We start from the raw sequence: 27,792 nt of genomic DNA, 5'->3' as shown, positions 1-27,792 counted from the left end.
GCTATGACATTGTGGAACTCTGCATTTAGCTCACAGAGAGTACGTACTGCTTTTGTATGATCCTCAAAGTAATCAGCTATTATTTCCTTAAGCAGATTTAACCGATTAGTCTGCGTAATGCAGACAATGTGTTTTTGTTTGGTAGGAATTAACTCTTTTTTTATTTTTCTTTGGTAAGAACTTTTTTTTTTTTGCTTAGATGCACTTCAGGCTTCGACAGGTTAAACACTAGGCCTAATTAACTCCTTTTCTGATGCAGAGAGATTTGTGATCATGGTCTACTGAAGTTGCATATTAATTTCCTTCAGTTTGCAGAAATCTCGGTTATGCAGGCTAATTTACAAAGTTACGCTGCGCTGCATAGACGGCAAAAGCGTTCGAAGAAATCGCCGTTTAAGATCGATGATTCTTACATCCCTTCTCAGGCGTCAACAATTTTGTTTTGGGAATAATGCCAGATTGTTCATATAAAACAGCCCCACATTTGAATCATTCCTGGGTGGGCATATTCTAAGTTTTAGTTCATCAGTGGGCCTCTTAGTCCAGATATATGCAACTGAAGATAAAAATACCAGGTCCGATATGCAGAAAATTCTCTTAAAATGTTCACAAACACGTCCAAGATTGCAGGACGAATTCGCGAACCATGAGTTTTACCTAAGAGCGATCGTACAACAATTTGCTATGATGCAGACATTGTAATTGTTTTTTCATTGCGAATATATTCTTTTTGCAGGGATTGCAGTTTTCAAACTGAGAATAAATGGGAATTAACTCCGTGGATCAGAATCCCTCTAAACAAGCTGATAGTCATGTAGGCAGCAAGAAATTCGAAGATACTATCAGGTAGGTATACTCGTTAATGCGTGAGAGTGAGAAGAGCTAGGAGAGAGACAAGACAGATGACTCTCGTTTCTTCATGAATGGACGTTTAGTCCAGGGAACTCTACTTACATGGTGCAGTTAAAATGAGGATGAGAGTGACATATCTGTCTTAAATAAATGATCTATATGTTGACATAGACCGCATCTGTGATCTAGCGGTCAGAGTTCCTGGCTACAGATCCAGAGGTCCCGGATTCGATTCCCGGCGCTACCAGATTTTCTGAGAGATAGTGGGTCTGGAACGGGGTCCACTCAGCCTCGTGAGGATAATAGAGGACCTAGTTCAAGGAAATAGCGGCTCCGGTCTAGAAAACCGAGATTAACGGCCGTGGGGATTCTTTGCGCTGACCACGCAACACCCTCCATCCGCAAAAGTTGCCACTAACTTCGCCGACAAGCGGCGGTCGCTAGGTCGGTATATTTCGCTTGCGGACTCAAGCCACGGAGTTTGTTTGTTTGTATGTGTTGATGTAATGAATAATTGACAGATTTGATCATTAATAGGAGAGTGTTCTATCATATCTATTCATGACCTACACTGCTCCTTGATCCCATTTACATTAAATACTGGATTTCATCATTGCTTCATATTTGAGATGTGTTCAAATGAGTGTCTAAGTTATGTGGATCCCTTGTTACTACGGCATGGCGCATCCTCAGGTTGCGGGTGGACGAGGCGCCCTCCAAGTGTGGAGGGAAGCTTCGAATATATTGAATAAGCAGTCGCTGACAGTCGACAAGGGGTGGTCTCCACCTTAGGTGTTGGGCGTGCGGCTAACAACTCCTCACCGTTAAAATAAGCTTGTTATGATAGATCATAACAAGCCTCTGACCTGGACGGATTCCTTAGATAAAGGACCTAAGCAAAAGAAAATGGATGAGATTTAGTACTTGGAATATTAGAAGTATGTATAGGGCAGGTTCGCACAGAGCAGTGGCGGAAGAAATCTCAATATGTAAGTTAGATTTAGCGGGAGTACAGGAAGTCAGAAGGGACGGAGGTGGCATCGAAGAAGTAGGCGAATATACATTTTTCTATTGAAAGGGGAATGAAAATCATGAATTAGATACAGGTGTTTTCGTACATAGAAGAAACGTAGCAGCAGTTAAGGGAGTATAGTTTGTTAGTGATAGGATATCATACATAATACTACGAGGTCGCTGGTGTGAGATCGTTCTAAATGTTCATGCCCCAACAGAAGATAAAATTGACGATATGAAGTTGTACTCTATCGTAAGTAAAGAATGCGAGGTCTAATCCTTCGGAACCCTAAAATGCATTGTGCCGAAGGCGGTTGATTTTAATATGTGTCCCCCATGAACACTTCTGCATTATAAATCCTTTTCTTCTTCGGCACACTCCTTTCATTTGGCCCATTTTCTTGCAGCTAAATTTTATCATGGTGCTTCGCAAATTAGTTTCCCGCTTGAAAACATGGGAAGTTAATGTAATTATATTGTGACATGTCTGCTGAAAGCCGGAATAGCAGAACCAAAGAAGAGTCCGTTGGTAGGGAACGGCTTGGTAAACAAGCTTCCGCGGCAAAGAATACACGAACGCAACAATAGAGGAACTCTTGTTGGCGGTGTTTCATATCGGTCCGTCCGAGTTTATATAAGGAGGGAACATGAAGAAAACACGGGCGATATTTCTCCAGAAGACTTAAGGGTCCCTGACGACGTACTACAACTAAGTGGATGAGACATTCCATTTGCAAATAATGCAAAATGTCACCTTCAGCAGGAATATTACAAGGAGATACCATATCGAAAAGACTGTAGCCAAGGACTTGCCCACACATATATGAGAGCATATTCTCTTTTCAAAAGTGTGAGTTTTAGTACAAATATTAAACTTAAGCTTTATAAAGCTCTGATTAGGTCTGTTATGGCTTATGCCTGTCCCATCTGGGAGTATACGGTGGACGCTCACCTCTTGAAATTGCAGCCTCTGCAGAACAGAGCGCTCCGCACTATTCGAATTCTTGATAAATGGATACAAATCCGCTAATTACACGTGCTTTCAAAGTCCCTGCGTGTATGACTACATGACTAAATTATTCAGGACACAGACAGAAGTAATCCTAAATCATGTAAATCCAAATATACGTGGTACTGGACAAGGAGAAACAATTCATATGAAGTATAGGAGGCTTAAACTAGGCAGCGGCCTGGCCTACGACCGTTCAGCTGGCTAACTGCAGTTTCAGAGTAGTTGCATGAGACATAACCTGCTGCACAAGCCTGCATTGACAGAAACCTCTGCATATCTTATATATAAATATTACTTAGTAAAGTGCGGTGACAAAAAATGCACAGAATCCGTAGTGACTGGACGTCGTGACAGCGTGGATGTACTTGTGCTGAAACTATCGTGCAACAAATTTAACGCCTAATAGAAAGACCGACCCCTCCCGCGTCAAAGAGGAGGCCCCATTTCTACACACGTACATATCTAGGAGAGAACAAGATTCTTTGTCATTGATCTCGAGGACGCTGAATACAGGAATGACTGTGTTGGCGAAGGAGAGCAGTAATTTAACCGACCAGCCGACCGACCTACAGACAGTCTGGACCGTCTGGACTAGGAGGTCGTGAGTTACCGTTTTGGATTTGATGTGAGAGGGTCACCAGCTTCCAAGGACAGACGCTAAGAAACCTACGCTGTTTTGAGATCCGTTACCATACAAAGTCAAAGTCAAAGTCATGTTGCGACTGACAGTCAGTCAGTCTGTCTGTCTTGGTGTCGAGCCCCGGCTGGGGCTCATGACCAGATATTACTTTTTAAGAGAAAGTTACAATCCTGTCCATGTGGGGCGCCCTCTCTAACGAGAGGTCGAGTCTGTCATTTGTCAGTCATAGTCGACAGTATTAGTCCATTGTCACTATGTACACTTATTTACAATTGAAACTTAATATCTAGTACGTATATTATATACAAGGCCTCTTGTCAGTCTAGGCTCAGTACAGCACATTATGTCCTATTTCTAGTAGTATTCGCTACCACAGCAGTCTAGTCACTTGAACGGTCGTATGCCTGACCGCCGCCAAGTTTAAGCCTCTTGTATTTTATATGTCGGGCTTCGCCTTGACCAATGTTGCCATGCAGCGCATAGTGAAGATATTTTATATGCTGTTGTGAAACTTGAAGTGCTCATACTAAAGAAAGAGCTATAATTACTCCAGTTAAGAATTGTGTAAGAGTCCAATAAATCCAATTACCAATCCAAACCTCGTATCTAGACACTAAATATGTAAGAATGTAGTCACAGATGTCTGTGTTATGCGATTCGAAGAGGCTGCTCCCCACCCCCAGATATACAGAAATATCCGCAACAAAGAGAGTAACATAAGCAGAATATGAATATGCCTTATATTAAATAATCTTACATATTCGTGAATACTTCGTTATTATGCTTCTCTTTTGGTAAGCTCCATGAAAAAATTTATGAATACCCAGACAGTTCGCGAATCGCAGTTATGTTACTCATCAGCAGAGCTGGTGTGAGCCAAAATTCCACCCCAAGCGAAAAGAATGATCTCCCCTCCTCCATTTAAAAGCAGATGAACTTTCTCAATACTTTTTCACAATTAATAAGATGAAATTTCCAGACACTGTGACGAAACCCGTCATTAGTGAGGCTTGTCACATCTCATTGACCTTAATTGATGGCCACAAATTCCACAGCTGCTCGGTAGGGCACGGAGAATGTTCTCTGTCTCAAGAACATACATGTGGAGCTCAAAGATGTCATGAGGTTCGACGGACGATAGACGAAGTGACACATTCACAGCATTATTAATACATTCATCATTCAGTTTATTCCTAAACATTACACTCTTTTGTGTTTGCGGTTGCACGATTACAGTTCTATTTTACATTCGCTGGTTGTTGTCTCGAAGTCGGTTAGAGTGTGACTTTATTGTGCTATCACTACGTCATGTGGCTTGTTAAATAATTAAATTAAAGCAGAGAAATTTGAATGATTTTATTTCGGAGTTAACTATTTATAATAAAAGTTAGCAAAATCTTATTCACTGTACTAGATAATATGTAAATTCTGTGAAGGCGCGGCACGAAGCACACCTCAGCATTAAGTTCAAAGTACATTTACATTGGCAGTCGCGCAAATCACGCGTTCTTGCACTGCAGCCTGTAATTAGAGACGAATGCAGGCTCTTCGCCAGGAATTTGCATTCAATCCAGAGTCTTAATTTTCTTTTCGTAATGCCGAAATTTGGCTCTAGCTACCTGGCGATCAGGTGAGAAGACAATATCCAAACCACACTCACTCATACCACTCACTCAACATGTGTCAAGTGAGAATCAGCTGGATTTCCTTCGAATTTTGAATAAAGCAAACAAAAAAAATCCACGATTTTAGTCCGCAAGCGAACTATACCGATCGAGCGACCGCCGATTGTCGGCTAAGTTAGTGCCAACTTTTGCGGATAGAGGGTGTCGCGTGGTCATCGCAACCAATCCCCAAGGCCGATAATTTCGGTCTTCTAGACCGGAGCCGCCATTTCCCTGAAATAGCTCCTCAATTATCTTCACGAGGCTGAGTGGACCCCGTTCCAGACCCACTTCTTCTCAGAAAGAATCTGGTAACGCCGGGAATCGAATCCGGAACCTCTGGATCTGTAGCCAGGAACTCTGACCACCAGACCACAGAGGTGGTCTAACTTCGGAAACCATGTTGGAAGAACTATATCGTTATATTTTAAAACTGGAATTCACAGGCCAATATCATGTTATGTTACCCTTTACGACGCTGTCAGTATTTCAGACAATCTGCCAGACGTGACCAAATACATGGGACTCTGTAAACCACTAGTGAGGCTGGCGGAAAAATATATTTGTCATTCATTTTTTTTTACAAATGCATTAAATATAAGCAATATTTTGCATTTCAAGTAAGTATTTGAACACGGCCAATTACGACCCTCGAAATTTAAAAATTATGATATGTGGAGCCATGTTAATTGTGTTCCTTGTGAACACGGCATGGTGCGTCCTCAGGATGCAGAGGGAAGGGACGATCTCCAGATATCCGACAGTGTTTGGTCCTCCAGCTTGAGGGTTGGGTGTGAGGCTAAAAACTGCGGGGCTCGCTGTAGTGTAGTTGGTTGAGGTACTATGTTACAAGCCGGAAGGTCGCGTGTTCAAGTCTCTATGAGTACACTGGATTTTTTCAATTGACCTAATCCTTCCGGCCGCACTATGGCCCTGGGGTCGACTCAGTCTCTAACAGAAATAAGTAAGTAAAAAAAAAAAGTAAAGCTATCCCTGTAACAGGCCGTGAAGGCCCATAGGGTTGTGAGTCTTTAAGTGTCCCACATTACCTTGACAATCGGCTCAAAGATGGCGGTAAGGTTGTCAGCCTTACGCGCCGGCCGCCCTTCACTCCCCAGGAAAATTATTTAATTAATTCCTGGTACTCATTTCTGTTAGAGGCTGAGTAAACCCCAGGGCCTAGTGCGGCCGGAAGGATTAGGTCAATTGAAAAAATCCAAACGGGGCTTGAACCTGAGACCTTCCGGCTTGTAGCATAGCACCTTAACCACTACGCTACCGCGTACCCCAACAAAAATGAGTACCAGGAAATAATTAAATAATTTTCCTGGGGGGTAAAGCCGGCCGGCGCATAAGGCTGACAACCTAACCGCCATCTTTGAGCCGATTGTCTAGATAATGTGGGAACCTCAACGTCTAACAACCGTATGGGCCTTCACGTCCTGTTACAGGGATAACTTTACTTTACTTTACTTTACTTTTTTTACTTCACAGATAACAGCCTTCTACTATCCTGAAATAATCTATACATTTAGAATGTTCCAGCCTATAAACTACTATTTGGCTCTATGTCCTCTGTACATAATGAAAACTTAAAATCGGTTAAGCGGCTTCCTAGAAAACTGACAACTCACCTTTGTGCTGCTAGCGACTGTATCATTAATTTTCTGAAGATAATATTATGCAGTTTCATTTAGGGGGAAGTTTCCAAAAAAAAAAAAAAAATAATTTAATCAAAATCCCTTGAAGCTGTTTAAGAGAAGATAGCAATTTTGTGTTTGGGGCCTGCTGTGAAGGGCCCCTATTTTTGGAACAAGAATATTCATGTAAAATTTGAGGTTTTCACGGAGGTGACTATGACAAATGCAGTCCTCTGGGATGTGGCACCGTGTACATGTGGTGTTAACCGACGTTCCAGAGAAACGTATCGCCTCCATCTTCAGGGTAGAAGGAAAAATAAGAAAATCTGCACCTGTTCTCACTGTCTCTTCGCATTCGGATTTTCTTATTTTTCCTTCTACCCTGAAGTTGGAGGCGATACATTTCTCCGGAACGTCGGTTAGCACCACATCTACACGGTGCCACATCCCAGAAGACTGCTTTCTTCAGGAATATTCATGTTCACCAGGCACCGACATATGATGAACTAATTCCTAAATATCGGGGATGAATAAAGTCTGTCTAATCATTCAGGTGCTAGCATGGCACACGTACAGATTTACAGAAAGATGGCATCATAGTAAATGTAACTTTTTCCTATTCAGGGGGACTGAAATTGTGTAAATTTGTCAAAATATATTCTTCTTCTTCTCTTCCAATTCAAGAATTAGACTGATGGCCTATTCCGGTTTCTATGAATTCCACCTTATGCATAATCTACCAGGAATTTACTTCCTTTGGGGTTACACCAAAGAGCCTGCTTTGGCAGTTGTTCTACCATAACATAAATTCGTTTTGCATCCCGCACATTTCTCACTTTCACATACTACATGCCTATATCAGGAAAACACACAATGAATATACACATATTGAAACGGAATGCAAAGATATGCGATATGGTCATGTAGTATGGAAATAAGTGTAAGTAACCTAAGTAACGTATGATGGGGAGGGGGGGCGCCTTAGTTCAAGCGGTTAGTCGCTGAGATCTGTGGTGGACAAAGTGGCGCTGGGGTAGGTTTTCTCTGGGTACTTCGGTTTCCCCTGCCAATCTTCATGCCACCAAATTCTCCATCATCATAAACACCCGGGACAGGTACAACAGGCCAATCAGTGGCCACTGTGCCGAGTGGACCCAACTGGACTCACCCCCGAATTAAAAAAAAGGTATGATGAGAATGAAAGGTAATTCATTCATTCATCAGTAATGGCAGTAAAAAATATCATGAGAATATCAACTAAGGGGACACAGGGTAATAGAGCGATGAAATAAGATATTTCAAGGGGAAGGGGGTGTCAATGAAACTTCAGGTTTTGTTGGTGATAACGATGGGCTTTGTCAAACATCTTTCGTTTTTATGCAGATATTTGTTCTCCTCCCCTGATACATTAAGCATTAATTATTGAAATTTTCAAACGTTCTCTTGTATAGTATCTGAAATATTTGTTCAGGTTGTTGCTCTGGGCTGCATCCCGACACATTGATCAGTCCAGAACTGTCCTTCCAAATTAGATGTTGCTATGAGATATGATATGACAATTTAAATATATCACCTCTTGTTAAAAATCTCTGCCTAGAAATAAAATTGTAGTTATTTTGCTTGCTTCTGATGTTATGCTACAATGTTGCGATATTGTACGATAATTGCACGCTTTTGCCACCGTGTTCATCTTTTGCGCGATAATCTGCCGAATTCGATGGGTTTGCTGTGCGTGATTTGGATCTACAATCCTGGGCGCATGTCCAAACTGTTGTCAAATAAACATCTGTGTGTTACGATTTACATTTGATTTGTCGATTGGTCGGAGAAACCTAGTTGACCGCGACCCTGGCTGTCGGGCAAACTCGTAGGCCTCGTAAGCCTCGTAAGCCTCGCAAGGGTTCTGGTTATCGTGTGAGTGAGAGGGGCCGTGTGTTCGGCCTATTCCGTGATCGTCCGTGATTCCGTGCAATCCGTAACGGTCAGTAACTTCAGCGAACGTCAGTTCAGTTCTGGGGAAGGGAAGGTAGTGATCGGAAGTGAACGTGCGGTTTGAATGTGTGGTGGGGGCCGTGGGGGCTGTGGAGCTGGGTAGGTTTATTTTTATAAATATATATATATATGAAAGCATTTTAGTGGATATATTAGGAACTCTAATACGGTGTATTGTAGTACAAATTACGGTGTATCTCGAGGAATCGTCATGCATTAATATTCCGCAATGGACTGGAATCATTACGTTATCACCCTTTCGAAGGTACACCGACAATTTGGTACTATATATGACCGGTTGTTGAATAATCATGATTTTGTAAAAATTAAACACTTTTAATTTTAAGATTTCGTTGTCAAAGCTGCAATGTGTGTTAGACTTTGTAAATAAGTATTCGAATCATTAATTCGTTCATTCATAATGTTTAAGAATTAGCGTCATGACCCACATTTCCACGTCAGAAGTCAAGCTATTGACATTTCGATTACTTAACAGATGGCCGTAGAAGTAGGACAGTTGTAGTTCATAATGAACTGAATCATTTCATAAATTCTGTTGATCTGTTGAAAATATTCTTTTTGATGTATAAGATGATAAAGGGATGTTTTTCTTTTTTTACTTTAGTGAAGAGAATGGAGCCCATTTGTTTGCATGAAAGGTTCTGGAGAAAATCATGACATTTTACACACTGAACCAAGTTAAGGGCATGCCAATATCCAGAATCCAGAACTCTCTTTCTCTTCCATGCCAATGGTTAGACTGGAAGTGGCTCCAGAAGTGAGTATCTTAATTTTCAATTCCCAAGTTTTCCAATATAATCCACCTTTAATTTTGCTGGTCCTATATTCGAATATGAAGTCATGCTTATTTTACTTTTTTATACAACTGGCCATTCATGAAACAAAGCTTAGTCTCTACATAACAGGAAGATAAAGAGGTTTGTTATTTTGGATATGGGATTTAGGTTCCCATTCTGTGTAATTTGATAGGTGTCCGCCTGTGTTTTAGAAGAATGCATCCACTCCATCTTAGGGGTTGAAGATTAATCGCGCAGTAAGTCAGCAATAAGTGGGTGGGAATGCAAATAAAATATACTATCAAGAGAAAGCTCAAAGGTAATTAAATATACTCATTTCTGTTAGAGGCTGAGTTGACCCCAGAGCCATAATGCAGCTGGAAAGATTAGGTAGACTGAAAAAATCCACTTCATTGGGACTCGAACCCATGACCATCCAGCTTGTAGCATGGTGCCTCAACCAACTATGCTACCGCATGCCCCAGTGTATTGTGAATTGACTATGTAAAGCAAAGTGACACTGTAACATGACAGAAATTTGTTTGAAACATTTGATGCCCCAGGTTAAACCATATCTTTATTGCATCTAAGTTGGAATTTTGCAGCCGTTAAGGCTGGTATGAGCATTGGAAACCCAGTCACATTTGTGTGATAATAGCTTATGTAACTCATGATATAAATATCATGCAACAATACTCTTTTTTTTTATGAAGATTTTATGTGCTTTTTGTATTTTCTTATATTTTGATTTTTTTGTGTTATACTTAATTCTGTCCCACATAGTTTTTAGAAATACACTTTCATTGCATTCAGCATATTTATTGACATTACCTGATATGTGATATTTTACATGATGAACATTACCTCACATTATATTACATTGCATTGCATTGCATTGCATTCCATGTATCCAAAGTTAGTCAAATTGACTGTAGGAGTGGAATATGTCATATAAATACAAAACATATTTGGTATACATAATACATATTGTGAAATAACAGACCTGTTTTGTTGCCAAATAACTATTAGAAATCACTCTTCACCATTTCTCTAGTTTCTGTTCCTTTAATATAAATGGTCACCTGAATGACACAGTTGAGTGGGTAGCACCCTGCTTACATTCCTGCGGTTCTGAGCTTAAATTTCAAAGTGGAGATTGCCTATCCTGTCAGGATTCCCTTAGCACTCCAGGCAAAGGCTGGCATAACACCTCTAAGTAGACCATGACTAACTCCTCCCACATCCTTTCCAAGTCACTATTCACTAATCTTATAATATATTGCTATTATAATCTGAGCTATTTAAATTGTCATTAAATAAACCAGAAATAAATTAATAAAAGGTTTTAAATTGTTAAACATATTCACACGATTCATGAGAAGATGCCTTGGACATACTGTACATTTCTTTAAATTTATTATGGTTTGTAGATAACTTACATGAAGCTTATATATGCCTCATTATAACTAGAAGCAAAGAAATCTCTACAAAACCTGGTGAGAATGAGGGTGAAATAGGACTATGCATACTGTGATCTGCCCTGCTAGTATTGAAGAAAAGAAAACATCCAGTCCACACTTGAATTGCAGAACAGTGAGTAGGAGCTATAGGTCATGTGCATGCAGCCACATGCAGTGGAACAGTGTAGCTATGATGTCATCTATGATTCTTGATGTAGTGAGCCCAGTGTGCATAGGTATTTTTTATGCAATATAAGGATGTCAATCTAGCATACATTTTGTATCTTCCTATGGCTCAATAATTATTAGCAATAACTTCCTTTGAAACTGTGGCAGAGATGGTAATGGCAGTACCACATTAAAACTCTGTTATTGAGGATATGTGTAGATAAAACTGGAGAATGCTTGGTACCATTTAGTTCACAGTCCTGTTGTCATCCTATCTTTTATTAAAAACAAATTAAAATATACAAAACTATAATTTACCAGATACTCTGTATGAATATGAAACATGATATCTTACATTAAAGGAAGAAAGTAGACTGAGAACAGAGAGCTGAAGAGAATATTTGGACCTAAGAGAGAGAAAGTAACAGGAGGGTGGAAACAATTACATAATGATGAGCTTCATAAATTGTAATCTTTAAGAAACATTAAAGTAATCAAATCCAGGAAGATGAGGTGAATGAGAGACATAGAACACATGGGAGAGATGATAAATTTCACAGAATATTTGTTAGAAAACTAAGGAAAAGGGATCACCCAAACAAAAATCTGAGGATAGTATTAAAAGAAATATTAAAGAAATAGGATGTGACTGGATCCATCTAGTACAGCAAAGGCTCTAGGGTGAGCTCTTGTGAATGTGGTGATGAATCTTCAAGTTCTGTGAAGGCTGAGGAGTTTCTGGACTACCTAAGCAGTTATTAGGTTGACTGATCCATGGAGCTACATCATGTGAATTCCTACTGTAACATACTTGTTTGATGAAACCATATGCATACAGACTGTGAACTTGTATAGGTATGGACTTACGTATGCTCCTCGTGTAGATGCTTCATCTTTGCCACTACTGTGCTGCATGTTATGTCTCCTTGATGTAGATCCTTCATAAAATGTAGCCAACTTTAATCAAGCATCTAAATTAAAAGGCAAACTTCTGAGAAACAATTTATTTGAAGCTAAAAATGTTTTGGGTTTTCCCAATAAAAGCACTCCTGGCGATGGGTATTATTTGGAATTTTATGTAGAGGCATTACTAAAACTATGAGAAACATTAGTCATGGTTAAAGGTCTCCAAAATATAGAAGCATGTATCACAGTGCTTATGTAAGTTATTTTTGCTATCAGCATATTTCAGCAAACAATAGCTTATTTTAAGGATTTAAGCTAAATCTCTAATATACTTTTATTATGTAAGATTTGAGGTTTTCACGGCGAAGACTATAAAGAAAGCAGTCTTCTGGGATGTGGCACCATGTCGATGTGGTGTTAACTGACTTTTCGGAGGAGGCGATACGTTCCTCCGAAACGTCGGTTAACACCACATTTACACAGTGCCGCATCCCAGAAGACTGCTTTCTTCATACTTTTATTAGACTGAACATTTGTTTATGGTTTATTTAAAGACACTGTCAGTAGCTCAAGAGTAGAGCATTGAATTATAAGACGATTAATGAGTAACAAATTAGAAAATATGTGCAAGGAGTTTATTGTGGCTTAATTTGAGGTGGTATCCTGGCATATTTGTTGAAAGACTGAGGAAAATCATGAGAAACATAAATCAGGATATGTCTCCATTTCAGAATTTGAGCCTGAGGAATCCAGAATATGAAGCAGGACTGCAGTGCACTTGACAGGAACATTTGATGGGCTTCATACTAAAACATATATATTTTATATGGGTATACATAGCATATGAAACATTAAATTACTCAGCCATTTATTTGCAGGTTTTAGTATACATTTCAGGGATTTAATTCTGAGTAAAGGTATTAGATTTTCTCTTTTATATCACATTCACATAGCTTGAGGGCTCTGTGAAGTTGTCATTCAGACTGATAATTGATTTGGTCTGTGGCTGTAAATAGCTAGAGTGTAAATCCTTTTCTGCAGAGACCTAGTGCCCTTGTTGCTCTGCCGGCACAGTCCTGATGTGCCACAATGCCATGCTAATCTGAAGCAAGTGCCAACTCTGCTATTACCTGTAGGATATGTTCATTCAGAATACCTTCTCTTCATTTTAGTTTAGAGGATGGGATTTGTGATACATGACTCCATAGTTTATTTTCTTTACTATCTCATAGTTCTGACAGTAGATACATTAGTGAATACGTTAATATTGTACTTTTATATTCATTATGAATTATAATTGACCGCCTCTGTGGTCTAGTGGTCAGAGTTCCTGCCTATAGATCCATGGAGTTCATGAATTATAAGTAAGAAAATAATTATTTTTTGTTGCCTCAAAGATGCTGTCCTGGGAACGTTAAAGGATACGAAATATCTTAGGCAGTGTGACTGCTTTAGGGATTAGGTTCCTGCTCCCTTGAATAGAAGAAGCAGTAAATAGCTGAGATTTTATAATAGAAATAGTTCAGTGCCACTTTTCTACAGACATTTATCATTGCAGCTTTAAACAGCTCTCTTTTATTCAGGCACATATTACTTTAAGTTCAATATTTGAGGCAGGGATGTTACAGTGTCTTGGTATGAAATTCACAGATTTTGTGAGTACTTAAAGCAAAATATTCTTTGATCTGATTACAGTGTTCGATGGATGAATGAAAAGGCAAGCCCAAATCGGGCGTACATTCCGACACCCATTGAGCACATAGCAAATGTTGTGACACATGGGGTATGTAGATTTTATTGTTATCTGTTCAGATTGTATTTAATTTTTAACTCTTGGAATATAATTAAAAATTTGTAATTAGTTTCACAGATGAGCACTTGAACAAGAGATAAACAGAAGTACTTTTCTCGTAGTTGAGAAACTGAAGGAATGCCATGCCTGATAGCAATAATAGCTGTTCTGTATTTTTATATTTTATTACAATTTGTTTATGTGTTTGTAGGAAGATAGGCTTGGTAGTAAAGTGTTGCTTTTGCTGTGCTTTCCTTACAACAGCAATAACTTTGTTAGAGACAAGTGCACATGAAGTAATAAGAATTATTTCAAACTGATATATAAGATTTGAAGGGTTTGCAGCAAATAAATGTGCTAAAATCATTTAGGATGATCACCAGTGTCAGTGTTGCGTTAAAAACTAATGTTTCAGATATCTACTCCATCATCAGGGTCAGTGTGGTGAGTGACTACAGGTCACTGCTATGCACATGCACACACTCATACATGTGCAGACACACACACACACACACACATAGGCACATGCCTATTGAATCAGTGCCTTGTCCTGTTGGCACACTATGTGGCAGAAGGGCACAATCAAATTTTGTATTCACCCAGCTGATTGTAATCTGTCACCTTGTCACTTAACCTTGTGTCCCTCTTAGTAAATTATTTTGCCTTCTTTTTAGCATTCTTTTTCCTGTGTTTGTCTTCTTGGGATTTCCCTGATCTATGTGTGGTGAAGGGTTCAGACTTAGCAAAGCATAGCTTTATAATGATTATGGCAGTTTGATGTGCACTAAAATGAAAATGGCCTCACAGCTTCAAGCATAAGTGCTCCCCCCCCTCACCCTGCCTTTTAATCAAAAAAATGGTTGGAAGATACAGTTTGTGAACAGATGGGCGGAAGACAGATAGACAGACAGACATGACCTCCCACTTATCCATTCAGTATTTCCTTTTTGTGAAACATCCGTATAATAAACAGCACTACAGTATGCAATAATGTTTCTTGCTCTTTTTTATTTTTGGTGATAAGGACTGTAGACAGTCTTACATCACAGTTTTCCATCCTGTAAGAATGGTGACTAATATACTCTAACATTGTCATATTGTGTACCTTTTGATTGAAGATTTTCAAAGGGATTTGTGTTAATAACCATCACATTGAAAGGGATATTTTGAATACTGTCATAATTTTCCTCAGTAATTAAGATATTATGTAAATGTAAATGTAATGTATGTTGGTGATGTTCAAAGAACAGAGACAGTTGTTATTGACAGGGATATTCAGTAAACTTGACTACCAAACTAGAATTACAAAATGTTGATAAGACTGTTGTAAAATAATATATCAGTTAGTCAGGGAACAAATTTCTTTCAGGCAGAGAAGTAGAGCTTATATTCTAGGCACATAAATAGTGCAGTTGCATATTAATTTTTGTACATACTTTAATATTAGCTATAACTGATTTTGGATTATTTGATTGTTTTATCTGATACAAAGTGTATGTTACGCATGTGTGAATTTCAAATTTTCAAGTGCAAATAAAGAGAACATTTTTATCGAGATTTGAATGTACATCTTTCAGTCTCAGAATCAGAAAATATCTTGTTAACTGCTTTTGCTCTGTGCTCTGGTGTCTGTCATCAAAAGGGTTTGGTATAATATATAGGTAGACAGGTTCTTCTCCTTTTGAGAGTTACATAAATATGGGCCATCTTGAGTTTGAATACTGCATGTGCCTGTCAAGGTATATTAATGTTCACCCTCTTCATAGGTGTGGGTGTTCCCAAGTGTGCTGGCCAGCCTGGAACTTATAGAGAGAGCCATCAGTTGGCCACAGTATTGGTCTGCATTGGTATATGGCTCTGCTCTCATTCTTCTCTTCACAGTCTCCACATTCTTTCATTCTGTGTTCTACTGCAACTCCAATATGTAAGTTTGTACTCTCTGGACAGAATAAGGAATGCAAATGAAAATAATCAATGTTCTTGACTCTGAACATTCTGTATATCAAACACTGCAGCGCTCCTGCTCTTAAACCAGGAGGACAGATTCAATACTCAGCCTTGATGCTATTTATTTTTTGGGATTTTTCATGGTTTCCCTCAGTTCTTCCATGTTGTATTAACATAGATTGCTACCACATACTTTGATGTCCACATCATCCGCGAATCATTTTACCAGTCAAATCTACTTAACTTAGGGCATTGAAAAAGTGTTGTTAAAAATCCAAAATTCAGTCAGTCACTTAGCATGCTACTGTTCATGCAGAACTATTAAAGATAGTGGTTGACAGTTGAATTGCATATCCCTATGATAAATAAGGTATACTGTAGTTTGACAAACACAAAGAAGTCTTCTTATTAGGTATGCCAACTCTGTGATTTTAGTCCGCAAGCGAACTATACCGACCGAGTGACCGCCGCTTGTCGGCGAAGTTTAGTACCAACTTTTGCAGATAGAGGGTGTCATGTGGTCAGCGCAACAAATCCGCACGGCCGGTGATTTCGGTTTTCTAGACCGGAGCTGCTGTTTCCTTGAAATAGCTCCTCAATTATCATCATGAGGCTGAGTGCACCCCATTCCAGACCCACTACTAATGAGAAAAAATCTGGTAGCTCCGGGAATCGAACTCGGACCTCTGGATCTGTAGCCAGGAACGCTGACCACTAGACCACAGAGGCAGTCATTAGGTATGCCAACACATGAACAAATGTTTTGGTATGAGTAAATGTAAATCTGTGTGCAGAGTCATTGAAGGAAAGATTGTGAACATATAATTACATGTGTAGTTCAGACCACTGTATTTCTGAGTTGGGGGCAAAGCTGGTCGCACAGTGTTTCATGTGGCCAGGAGTGCAGAAGATTGCCACACCTGGGCACATGCTTGCCAGTCCTGCCAGTGCTCCAAAGTCTCCCGCCACACATTCACTCCCTTGGGTGACTTTACATTGCTGGCAGCATGTGTGCATAGACCTTGTAGGACTCCTTCCAACATCAGTGGGCTATACATACTGCCTCACTGCAGTTGACCGTTTCACTCAATGGCCAGAAGTCATCCCCATCCCAGATATCACGGACGACACTGTGGTACGCACCCTACTGACTGGCTAGATATCCCGCTTCAGTTGCCTGCAGACCATCACCACCAGCCAGGGACATCAGTTTGAATCTCAACTTTTCCAATCCCTGGCCAGGATGTGTGGCATTCAGCTCTTGTGGATGACCACCCACCACCCCATGGCTAACAGACTCGTGGAACGCTTCCACTGGACACTGAAGGCAGCCATCATGTGCCACATGAATCAACAGTGGACTGAGGTGCTTCCCCTAGCCCTCCTCAGAATCCGCACAGCATTCAAAGAGGACCTGCAAGCATCAGTAGCTGAACTGGTGTAGGGCGAGCCATTAAGAATACCCGGTGAGCTACTAACTCCAACTGCAGACCCAGTGAATCCAGCGCACCTCATCTCTGAGCTCCACCAACATATGGCCTGCCTCAGACACGTTCCAGCAGCACACCATGCCTCCCTGGCTACTTCATGCACAGCGACCTCGAGAAATGCACCCACACCTTTCTTTGGCAGGGCACAATGCGCCGGGCTTTGGAGCCCCCATACAGCGGCCCCTACCAGATCCTGTCATGGAGAGCAAAGACACTGCAACTCCTCGTGCACAGGAGGCACGTCAGTGTGTTAGCCGACAAGGTCAAGCCAGCCTACATCCTAAAAGAGACTGACCGCGAGAACAGCATCAACCCATCAGCTGCAGCAACAATGACCACAGGACCACCTGCCATGCTGCCACAATTCTCTATAAGAACTACATGCTCTGGTCGCCACATCCACATCCCTGCTTGCCTGAACATCTGAGCAACAATCTCCACATTGGGGGGGGGGGGGTTGGGGGAACCNCTCCCGCAATGTACCGAAAGCAGGTGATATTTATACACTACAGCTTACAGCCTGGTTGTCTGCACATCACACAAATGCTACCCAATCAGCGCTCATAACTGCAGCTCCACCACCAACTGGTCTGCCAGCCACCCAGTGGTAACAGTATAAAATTGCAGGCCTCCAACAGGCTAGTATCGGAGAAGAACCGGTGTGGAGGCGGGGTCAAATACCTCCACCGTGACCCAGTGAGTTGTAGGAGGCGACGAAAATGGAAGTCTCACATCTGAGACACTAATATATGGTCGCGAGTGCCAATGGACTTGAGCCCGAGAAAGACTGTGCTGGCAAGGGCCAGCAGCATATATAAAAGACAGACCCGTCCTCTCGTCAGAGAGGGTGCCCCACAAAAACAAGACCGTAACTGTCAAACAGTAGTAAATATCTGGTCATGGGGCTTGACACCAAGACCTATTGACTGACTGACCGACTGTCAGTTTGCAGTGTGAGTTTGACTTTGTTTGATTTGAGGCTAGTATCAGTCTTTCATCAGTCACAGCCATTGTAGCTATGCTGACTTCAAGAAATCACCGCTGCTGTAACTTTCCAGTAACAGCACTAGTAGACAGCCGACTCTGCCGGCGCACACACCGTAGGTCTGCCAGCCAGATTTACTGCTGCTCACCACTATCTGGTCAGCTTTCAATCCCGGAGCGACTGCAAGGAAGAACACCGGGCTACTACGAGGAAGACGCAGGGCAGCAAAGGAAGAACACCAGGCTGCTATAAAGAAGATGCGGCTGAACAAAAAGCCCTTTTAGGGGGCTGCACTTGGCACCATCATCGCAGAACCGGAGCAGCTGCTACAAAAAGAGTCTCTGCCGGTATTCTTTAGACACACTCCAGCTCGTTTGTAATACCCATTCTAAGCGCAACAAACATTTGTTCTTATAGTTTCAAGTGGTTGTCTCAGTGGGTATCGACATCCACACTGGTTTATAATAATCCTTAGAAGACAAGGATTTGGATTTTATATCTTATTTTTCTGAGCTTCGTGTGATGGTAGTTCCTGTCATCATGGCACTGTTGTGGCTGATGCTTCCAGCCAAGATCTTGCTGACTTGGTCTCTGTCTGTCTCAGAAGTGGTAAAAGTGTCTGTTTCTGAAGTTGGAGAAATTATGAGGCAGAGTCAGTACTGCTGTGTGGGGAGCCTTGTGTTCCTCACATTTACAAAGTTTTGCCTTTGTCAAATTTGAGGGAAAATAAAAGCATGTAAAAATATCTGGCATCTCAGTATGTAAGACTACAATTGATAAGATGTTTGCTGCCAACTCAGTTCATGGAAACAGATTCATTCACAAGGAGTATGTGTCCCCTTCCTCAAGCAAGCTCTTCTGTTTCAGCTCAGTATAATGTTCTGTTTTCAATGGGGGGGGGGGGCTACATAGGCATTAAGATGAAGTGGATGCATGTCATGACAGAGCATCTTCAGTTATCATGAATACTCTCATACAAGATTGGTTTCATATTATACTGCAATTATATAGGCTGAACAGTAGGTCAGAAAATGGATACTATAAGTTTGGAAAAGTGCAGATCATTTTAAAAATGGATTCTTTATGTCCTTAATCAGAATCTGTCTGCAATACAAATACATCACATAACCATAATATTTTTTAGTGTTCCAAGGAATATAGCCATGCTGCCATATTATGTATAGAATTTCAACATCAAATTATATAATTTAGTCGGTATAGTTCGCTTGCGGACTAAAACCATGGAGTTTGTTTTATTTCTTGTAATTATATAATTTGAAGCTGATGATGTGGATAGCAGAAGAGCAACCAGAGTACAGTATACTGTTGCTAATCTGGATTAATTAGGGGGAGAGGTCATCTGAATTAAGCGATATTCTGGATTAAAGAAGCAAAAGGTAGCCCTAAGAGACAAAAGAAAAAAAACATAAAATGAATTTAAGGGAAAATTTAATAATATCAGTAGTACTGAAGAAAATAAGTACAAAAAATCGCTGCAGTAATTAATTCCATTGTCAAGCAAATCTTTGATCATTTATTTTATATTTATTATATACTAGCTGTACCCGGCCATGCGTTGCTGTGGCAGATCGAGTGAATTGCTTCCGCTCCGCGAGTACGATGACCTAAGTTTGATCTTCTGCGAGGCATTATTTGGATGAACTAAAGCAGATCGATTGCACTGAAGAAGAAGAAAGAAAGTCATAACAAAAACATATAAAATTGCAAAACATCAAAAAAGGAAAGAACACAAACTGGAAAACAAAGAAACATAAAAAAAAAAGAAATACTAACGAAATATTTCAATTCAAATGCAGATCAATCAACACAGCTCACTCCCACCGCCAATTGCACTGAAAAATAGGGAAAACAGTTAAGAAAACGAAATGAAAAACAATGAAAAATAAACTATACTCATGAAATGAATGACGTATAACACGTTACAGTATATTAATATTGAGTACAATTAATATTTTAACAACCAACCAACCTGTCACAGGTGTGACATATGTCACACATGATTTTAACATCATAAAGTCTTAAAACACATTTTTAGTGAGTGACATATTCTTGATGTCTTTTAAATTGTTGCATTATTTATGTGTACTTTGATAATAAGAATATGTCGCGTGTTACCTATGTAACGTTGTTGTGGTCACGTGTCTCCTCAGATAACTAACACGTACGTCTCGGATTCAGCAAATAAGTTATTGAACGCTCACTTTTACACCAGCGAGTACAATTATTATCACATCCAGTATCACCAAAAAACTCTTTGGAGCTGGACTGTTATAACCTGGTTTCGGACACAATAGAGGGCACTTTCGCCCAGGGTTCGATTTCACTTGTTCTGTGCTCATTGCTGCGGTTATTCCTAGGCAACGATCTGTTGGTATTCGATGGACGACAGAACACCTTGTAGAAGTGTTTGGTTTCATCCGTTGTTATGCAACGGAACCTCTTATCCTCTCATCTCCGGGGAAACGCGTTTGTTGTTTAGGCAATTCCTATGCAACGGCCCACTGTTATTACATTTCCATGGAAGTATACTTTCCGGTTTCATCCATTGTTATGCAATGGAACCTCTTATCCTATGCAACTGTTCTAGCGTTACTATGGAAACGACTGCTGGATTCGGAACATGTGACATGTTTTTACCTGTCACAGGTGTGACATCTATATAATAGGTACATAAAAAAACGCGCGTATTCGAATGCAACGTTGTGCCAAAATTTCAAAGCAATCAGTGAAGAACTTTCGGAGATCTTCAATCAGAGACAAACGAACATTTACATTTTTGTTTATTATATATTTTCATATGTGGTTTCGGCCTTCCCAACTGCCCTTAGCCCAGTCTTAAAGTTCTCTTGCTCCTAAATCCCATGTCTCTTTTAAAGTATGTACTCAGCTATGAACACAGTTTTTAATTTTTCATATTTTGATCTGGATTAACTGTAACTGAATAATGAGGGTTTACTGTAAAAGAATAACAGGAAGTCTGTGTGCTTTGACTATTATACACAACCTATGCTTGACAATTCTGTTTGGGGATATTTTGGTTGACCCTGCTGCAGTGGCATGATATATTGTGCTGTCCACTCCACATGTTTCATCTTTGTGTAATACGAGTATGTAGCTGTTACAAATCATTGCAGTCAGGTTGCAACCACTGTTAAGACTGTGTCATGTACGGGACCGTATGTGATGATCGAGCCACAAACATTTTGCTTAGTATTGTATGGTGTGTGTTATGGTTATTGCATTTCTGCAGTGTTTGTTAATGTGTTAGTCAAAATAGAAAGTGTCATGAAGCAGTCTGATTAAAATGTAATAATTATCGCATGTAACTGTGTTCTTTTGTAAGTGCACATTGTGTAATTGTTCTCTATCTGTAACTGGTTCCTTGCTTAATGTCCACTATATTTTTTGGCAACCCCACAGAAGTTGTTTAAACTCCACATACATCAGCTTGCATGCCCGTTACATCTGCAAGTGGCTAAAATAAGTGTAAGCTTTTGCCCTGTGAGTTGTGAGGCTATTTTACTCAATTTGAATTAATAGGTTTTGACCTGGCATATTGTGATGAATAAGTGTTAGTACTTACTATATAGATTCATTACTGCCATTTATATGTATCAGATTGAACATGTGAGGCATGTGGGTAAAGCAATTTCATGAACAGCACAGTGTGTAACATAGTCTAGGATATTTTTAGATACCCATCAGAAGACTTGTTACTTGAAACTTTGCCAGTTTTTTAACTGCTGATTTATGTAATGTTTGGATCATTTTCTTATTTATTTATACTGTGCTTAAATATATAGAAGCTGAGATACATGCCTAGAGACAAAGTGTCTGAGGAGGATTGTGTGAAAATGGAACTTTTGGAATGTAGGCTATGAAGATACAGAATTGCTCAGTTGTTATGTTGACAGAATGAAATTCTGGATTCTGCAATAATAAAAAAAAAAATAACAGTAGCATACCTATCAGCTGGTCAGTACATTATTTATTTTGTGTCCAAAGTAACTGGGACATTGCTATGGAGAAAATATGTTTTTCATTAGATTACTATACTGCTTTGTAACTTATTTTCGACAGTATCATGATATGCCTTCATGCCGATATTTTCATTTCTACGTTTATTTGTTTTATTTATTCAGCATATTTTAAGAGGTTTTGTGAACTATTCTTCTTATCATATAATTTAGAATTATCTTTTTGTTCCTGTTTCAATCTCAGAACCATTCTTTATATTATGAGCGAAGAATACCAGTGAAAGATGGTCTTGTATGTCATCCAAACGAAGAACATAATTCCCAGTCTTGTTTTACATTTTAATATATAATCATCTCGTGACTATTCCATTTAATGTAGTCCTTACAGAATGATTCCTAGTAAATCAAGACATACTGATCCATTTTTTAATGATGTTCTGATATTAAGGTAGTGGGTTTTCATTCCTTATTTGGCTTGATACATAAACTTCGGAACTAATACAGAATCATAATAATTTGTAAATTGATCTGCAATCCAGAATGTTTAAGAAGTCTTTAGTTGCAAAAGTAGACACACATGAACTTATATGTTGATGTAGGACAAATTTTGGTTGCATATTATGAACTGTTCTTATGATGTGTTCTAGTTGTTAGATTGTTTAACTTTTTTTTCTCAAGTTTATCCTTTTATGGACTTGAACCCATGGGCTGGAGCAGCTTAGGCAATAAATTGACTGGCTCTTAGGCTGGACAACTCAGGTTTAATTTGTGGCACAGGAGGAAGTTTTATCTTTACCACTATATCCATATTGGCTCTGTGGTACACCATAGCTTCATATCAGATGGATACCAGTGACATTTTCTTGAGAGGTAAAGCAGCCAGAGCCATTTGCGTCCATATAGTTCTGAAGTTAAAAATGTGTAGTCTTTTACCTCCACTCCCCCTATACATCTTCATGGTATTTTATGTATGTGCAGGGTTAACTTAATTTGATAGTTTTATGAGTTGAGCTTGTCAAATGTGAAATTTAAGCTGTGAAATAGAAAATGGTAGAAATGTGACTGAGAGTTAAAAATACAGAACTGCCTATGTGATCTTGCTTTTGAAAATTCATACTTTTGATTAATTTTCAACAAAATTTTCCCTTTATTTAATGGTATCATTTAATCATGCAACTTACATCAACATTTGCTTATGAACAGAAATATACTGTCTGATAAAATAGTTTGTCATTATCATTAATTACAATTTACATAAAGATGTTCTTTGTTAAAACCATTTTGCCGTTCCATATAACTGGATCAGTAAGAACTCCCTTGTATGTTTTTCATGAATGGGATAAGGGTCACTTCCAGTTATGATGATAAAAGTTTTCTAATAGTCTGAAGGTCAATTGAAGCCCAGAAACATCTTAAAGTCATACAAGATAGGTTACATAGATTAGTTTCATGAGTTTCACATGAGGAAGCCTTCTCTGTTGCATTCCAGTGACAGCACACATCTTATGACCCCAATTTGAGGATGCCTAGAATGCTAATGGATGGACTTAAATGTAAAACTGTAAAATGTAAAATGTAAAAAGAAAATTTGTCCCTGTGTCTAAGAACCATGTAATGGAAACTTGTAGGGGGTTTTGAGGTGAGTGTAGGATTTATACATTACATACCTGGCTGAAGGCACGTAAAGGCCAATAGAAATACACTACAGGATTTAACAATATGTAATATAACCAGACAGGTTGAAGAATTAAAAGGGTGTGAAGAGGATGGACACATCATTGTAAACAGTTTAATTTTGCTGATTGCAAGCAGTTGGTTATATCTTCTCATAATACTAGCCAGTCTGCACAGTAACAAATACTATTAGTTTGGTAAATATGTTTCTAACTGACTTCTGATACAATCTTGAATTGCACAGCAAGTAGCTAACTCCAAGAAGCAGAATCTTTCATAAGAAACTGAAAGGTATTCAGTCAAGAAATTGCCTCTGTTTTATGGAACCTAATGATTTATTACTGTGGTCACAAGAACCTTCCGTTGGACCCTATCCTGAGCCAGATAAATGAAGCCACATCCTCACACCCCAGTTCTTTAGGATCAATTTTAATATTATCCTTCCACATATCTGATGGGTAAAGGGTGACTGTCTTGTAAGGCTGGCAACCTTACTGCCATCTGTGAGCCGACTGTTTAAAGAAAATGTGAGTCTCGATGTCTCACAACCCTATGGGCCTTCACAGCCTGTTACAGGAATAGCTCTTTACCTTTTTATATGCCTGTGTTTCTCTATTAATTTCATCTCTTCAAGTTTTACTACTAACCTCTTGTGTGCATGTCTCCCATGCATGCCCGTGCCCAACCCATCTCACTTTTTGATTTGATCACCCTAAATATTAATTCACTACTATGAAATTTTACTGTGGCAACTTTAATCTTAAATTTTAACCAGAACAGTGTTGCTTCACATGATTTGTTGTTGATGCTATACAGTCTGTATGCTGACATCATCATTCAATAACCAGCTTAAATAAAAATGAAAAAGAAGACACTGAGGGAACAGTATAACACCATTATATCACAGGTCAATACTTTAAATGCACTGCAGTTTGGAGGTGGAACTGTCAATACATTGAGAGCTACTGATTGCTTTTTTTTTTCTTGTATGATGCTGATATGTTCATCGCAGAATTTGGTTTTGTACAGAACTTTAGCCATTCATTGTAGTAAGTATATAGTAGGATTTGAAGCTTCCACAGTGAATAAATATCCTAAAATTTCTCAGGCAAATTAGCTGTGTTGGTGTTGAACCAAACTCAGATGTTTTGGAGATCTCCTTGGTAGTAGTCAGACGCTGAACCTTATCTGTTTACAAAATCTTTGTGATAGGTTTAGGAGTGGGCTGCAAGTGACACAACGAGACATACATGTTACTCAGTGTGACTCGACATGACCTGACAAGACTTTATGCAACTTGATGTTGATGACAGTTGATGGCAGTAGAAATCCAAACAAGATGTGGAAGTGAGAGGAATTCAGGGACCAGTACTGTCTTGGTGACGCTGCCAAAATTGGGTGGATCCACATCCTAGACAGTATTTCATCGCTGTTTCAAAGCTGTGGCTGATTATGGCAGTGGAACAGTCTGTAAAAAGGCCACACATCTATCTTTTCTCCTTTTTATGGTGGCAAGCTGCCAACATTTAAAATCCTCTGACAACTTACAATATAAACACCCAGTAACATACAATCAAAATCCATTCAGTATTTTCAGAAATGAAATGTGCAGCCAGAGTGGCATGCAGCCTCACCATTATGTGTTCATTTAAATGCATAAATAAGTGCAGTTAATGCTCCATTTGATTCATAGTTTGGAAGTAAGTGTGTATGGAATTATTTTAACATATGTATATTCACCATTCCCAAAGATCTCCATGTCTTTTTAAGTCATGTTAAAGCTGTATCTTCATTCTTTATGCAGGCAGTTGAAGGACATGTTACATCGTGGTGATAGAGCGATGATATATGTCTTCATAGCCGCATCATACTTCCCATGGCTCACCATACAGCCATTTCCTCTAACTGGTTGGACTGCTGAGTTGTGGTGGATAGTATGGGTTCTTGCATCACTTGGTATCCTGTACCAGCAATTGTTCCATGAACGATACAAATGTCTGGAAACTTTCTTTTATCTTCTCATGGGCATTGTACCATCCATAGCTATAATTAGTATGGTAGGTACCAAAAATATTTATAATTCTGATATATCTCAGGCTGTAAGATTGTGTTATCGGGTAGAGTAAGTACACATGCAAAATTTCAAAAAATGAAGGTCTTGTGGTTTCGCCTATTTAAAAGTCCATTGCTTAAAAATGAATCAAACGCAAGTTCTGTACGGACCAAACTGCAAAGTCACAGTTTTCTTGAAGTTTACATCCTGAGACAAGTTATCAGCTTGTGTGTTTCTTGCATTCAAATGGTGTACGGAAATAGTCACGGCCAGGTCTCAACAAAGTTTATCCATAGCTGGATGTTTCCTCAAAATTTTAGGCAACAGGAAGAACCACAATTCAGAATTTGCATGCTAAACACAAAATTTAAATGAAATTGTATGCCATACTTAATTTCTGCATGCCATACTCATATATGACACCCTGGGTTTATTAATCACTCTTCTTCAACTGTAATTTATACAGTATGAGATATATGTGTTTCATTATTCTGTGGAGTGGTCCATTTCCAAAACTGTAGCAAGCGTTTTTAGATATCTTGAGGACATGTCAATAAAATTGCTTCCATTGCACAAGGGACAGCATGTTACAGATAGTTCAGTGCAAGAGTAACTCCTTGTCCCATTTTTTTTTAATTAACTTTAGTAGAGGTTTGTTTGTGTACATTTTTTAAGGGTAGAGTTCTTTACTCCTTTCAGTATGCAAAAATATCGTGGATACTGCAGATCATACATAAATGAGGAACTGAACTTGATTATGTTTATAATGTCATATTGTAGCATCCTCTTGCATGTCTTTTATTATTCAAGAATTGTCACTGATTCACTGTCTCACATGCCACATGTCCTTCTGAAGCTTATTTAACAGTTTCTTACATCACACAATGCTTTCTTTTAAATGAGGTTTAAAAAGATGCATTATTTGATGTAAGTAACTTTTATATAAGTTTTCGAAGGACATGTTGCACATGAAATGGTGAATCAGTGGCATTTGTTGGCTATGTTTAGTCATTTGTGCATATAAGCCAAGTTTCTGACACATAAACATAGGGAAGATATGCAACTGGAAGTGAAAATATCCTGACAAAATGTCATATATCAGTGCTGACATAGTCTGGATTGTAGGATTTGAGGTTCTTGCAGCAGTGGTTATGAAGGGTACTATCTTTGGGATATAACGCCATGCAGTGTGTTGGAAGACAACCAACATTCCAGAGGAACATATCACCTCCACCTTCTGGGTCAAATAAATCCAGCAGTATACCAGCATGAAAGCAGGTGACAGTACATGCTTTCATGCTGGTATCTTGCTCAGTTTATTCGACCATGAAGGTGGAGGTGATATGTTCGTCCAAAATGTCAGTTGATTTTCAACAGATTGCATGGCATTATATCCCACTCTTCATATTCTGGATTTCTAGGCTTAATTATTATTATATACAATCATAAAATGTGTATAAATATTGTTAATAGTTATGCCAGAAGTTCATATTTGTTATAAGAGGCTACAGTGGTAATGTTTAAACAGCTCGAACCAATGTGATATTAGCTTAGGTAGCATGATTAATGATTTGTCCCCTATATTTTATACATATTTTTAATTAATATATTTTACAGTTTCAGTTCTCAAGCTGTTGCATGTAAAATAAAATGAATTCTGAGATTAGGATGTTAGATAAATAAGAATGTTGTTTTATTTCATATATCA

At 39.1% G+C, this 27,792-nt stretch overlaps 1 protein-coding gene across 2 annotated transcripts in view; it reads left to right on the top strand.

Moving 5' to 3' along the window:
- The first annotated feature begins 742 nt into the window (after positions 1–742).
- The window catches only part of LOC111873294 (monocyte to macrophage differentiation factor 2), a 28,676-nt gene continuing 1,626 nt past the window's right edge, over positions 743–27,792 (top strand). Inside the window, exons 1-5 of one of the 2 annotated variants that reach the window (XM_023867890.2) lie at positions 743–846; positions 9,440–9,592; positions 13,841–13,928; positions 15,704–15,861; positions 25,836–26,088. In XM_023867890.2, the coding sequence (XP_023723658.1) occupies positions 9,489–9,592; positions 13,841–13,928; positions 15,704–15,861; positions 25,836–26,088 (603 nt within the window). In that variant the 5' untranslated portion in view covers positions 743–846; positions 9,440–9,488. Of the gene's footprint in view, positions 847–8,714; positions 8,914–9,439; positions 9,593–13,840; positions 13,929–15,703; positions 15,862–25,835; positions 26,089–27,792 lie in introns of those variants that run through there. The other variant, XM_023867889.2, reaches the window with a different exon arrangement.

This window comes from Cryptotermes secundus, unplaced genomic scaffold (assembly GCF_002891405.2).
Source record: "Cryptotermes secundus unplaced genomic scaffold, Csec_1.0 scaffold131, whole genome shotgun sequence".
Taxonomy (NCBI): domain Eukaryota; kingdom Metazoa; phylum Arthropoda; class Insecta; order Blattodea; family Kalotermitidae; genus Cryptotermes; species Cryptotermes secundus.
The sequence above is the reverse complement of the archived record's forward strand: the minus strand, read 5'-3'. Positions and strand labels throughout refer to the sequence as shown.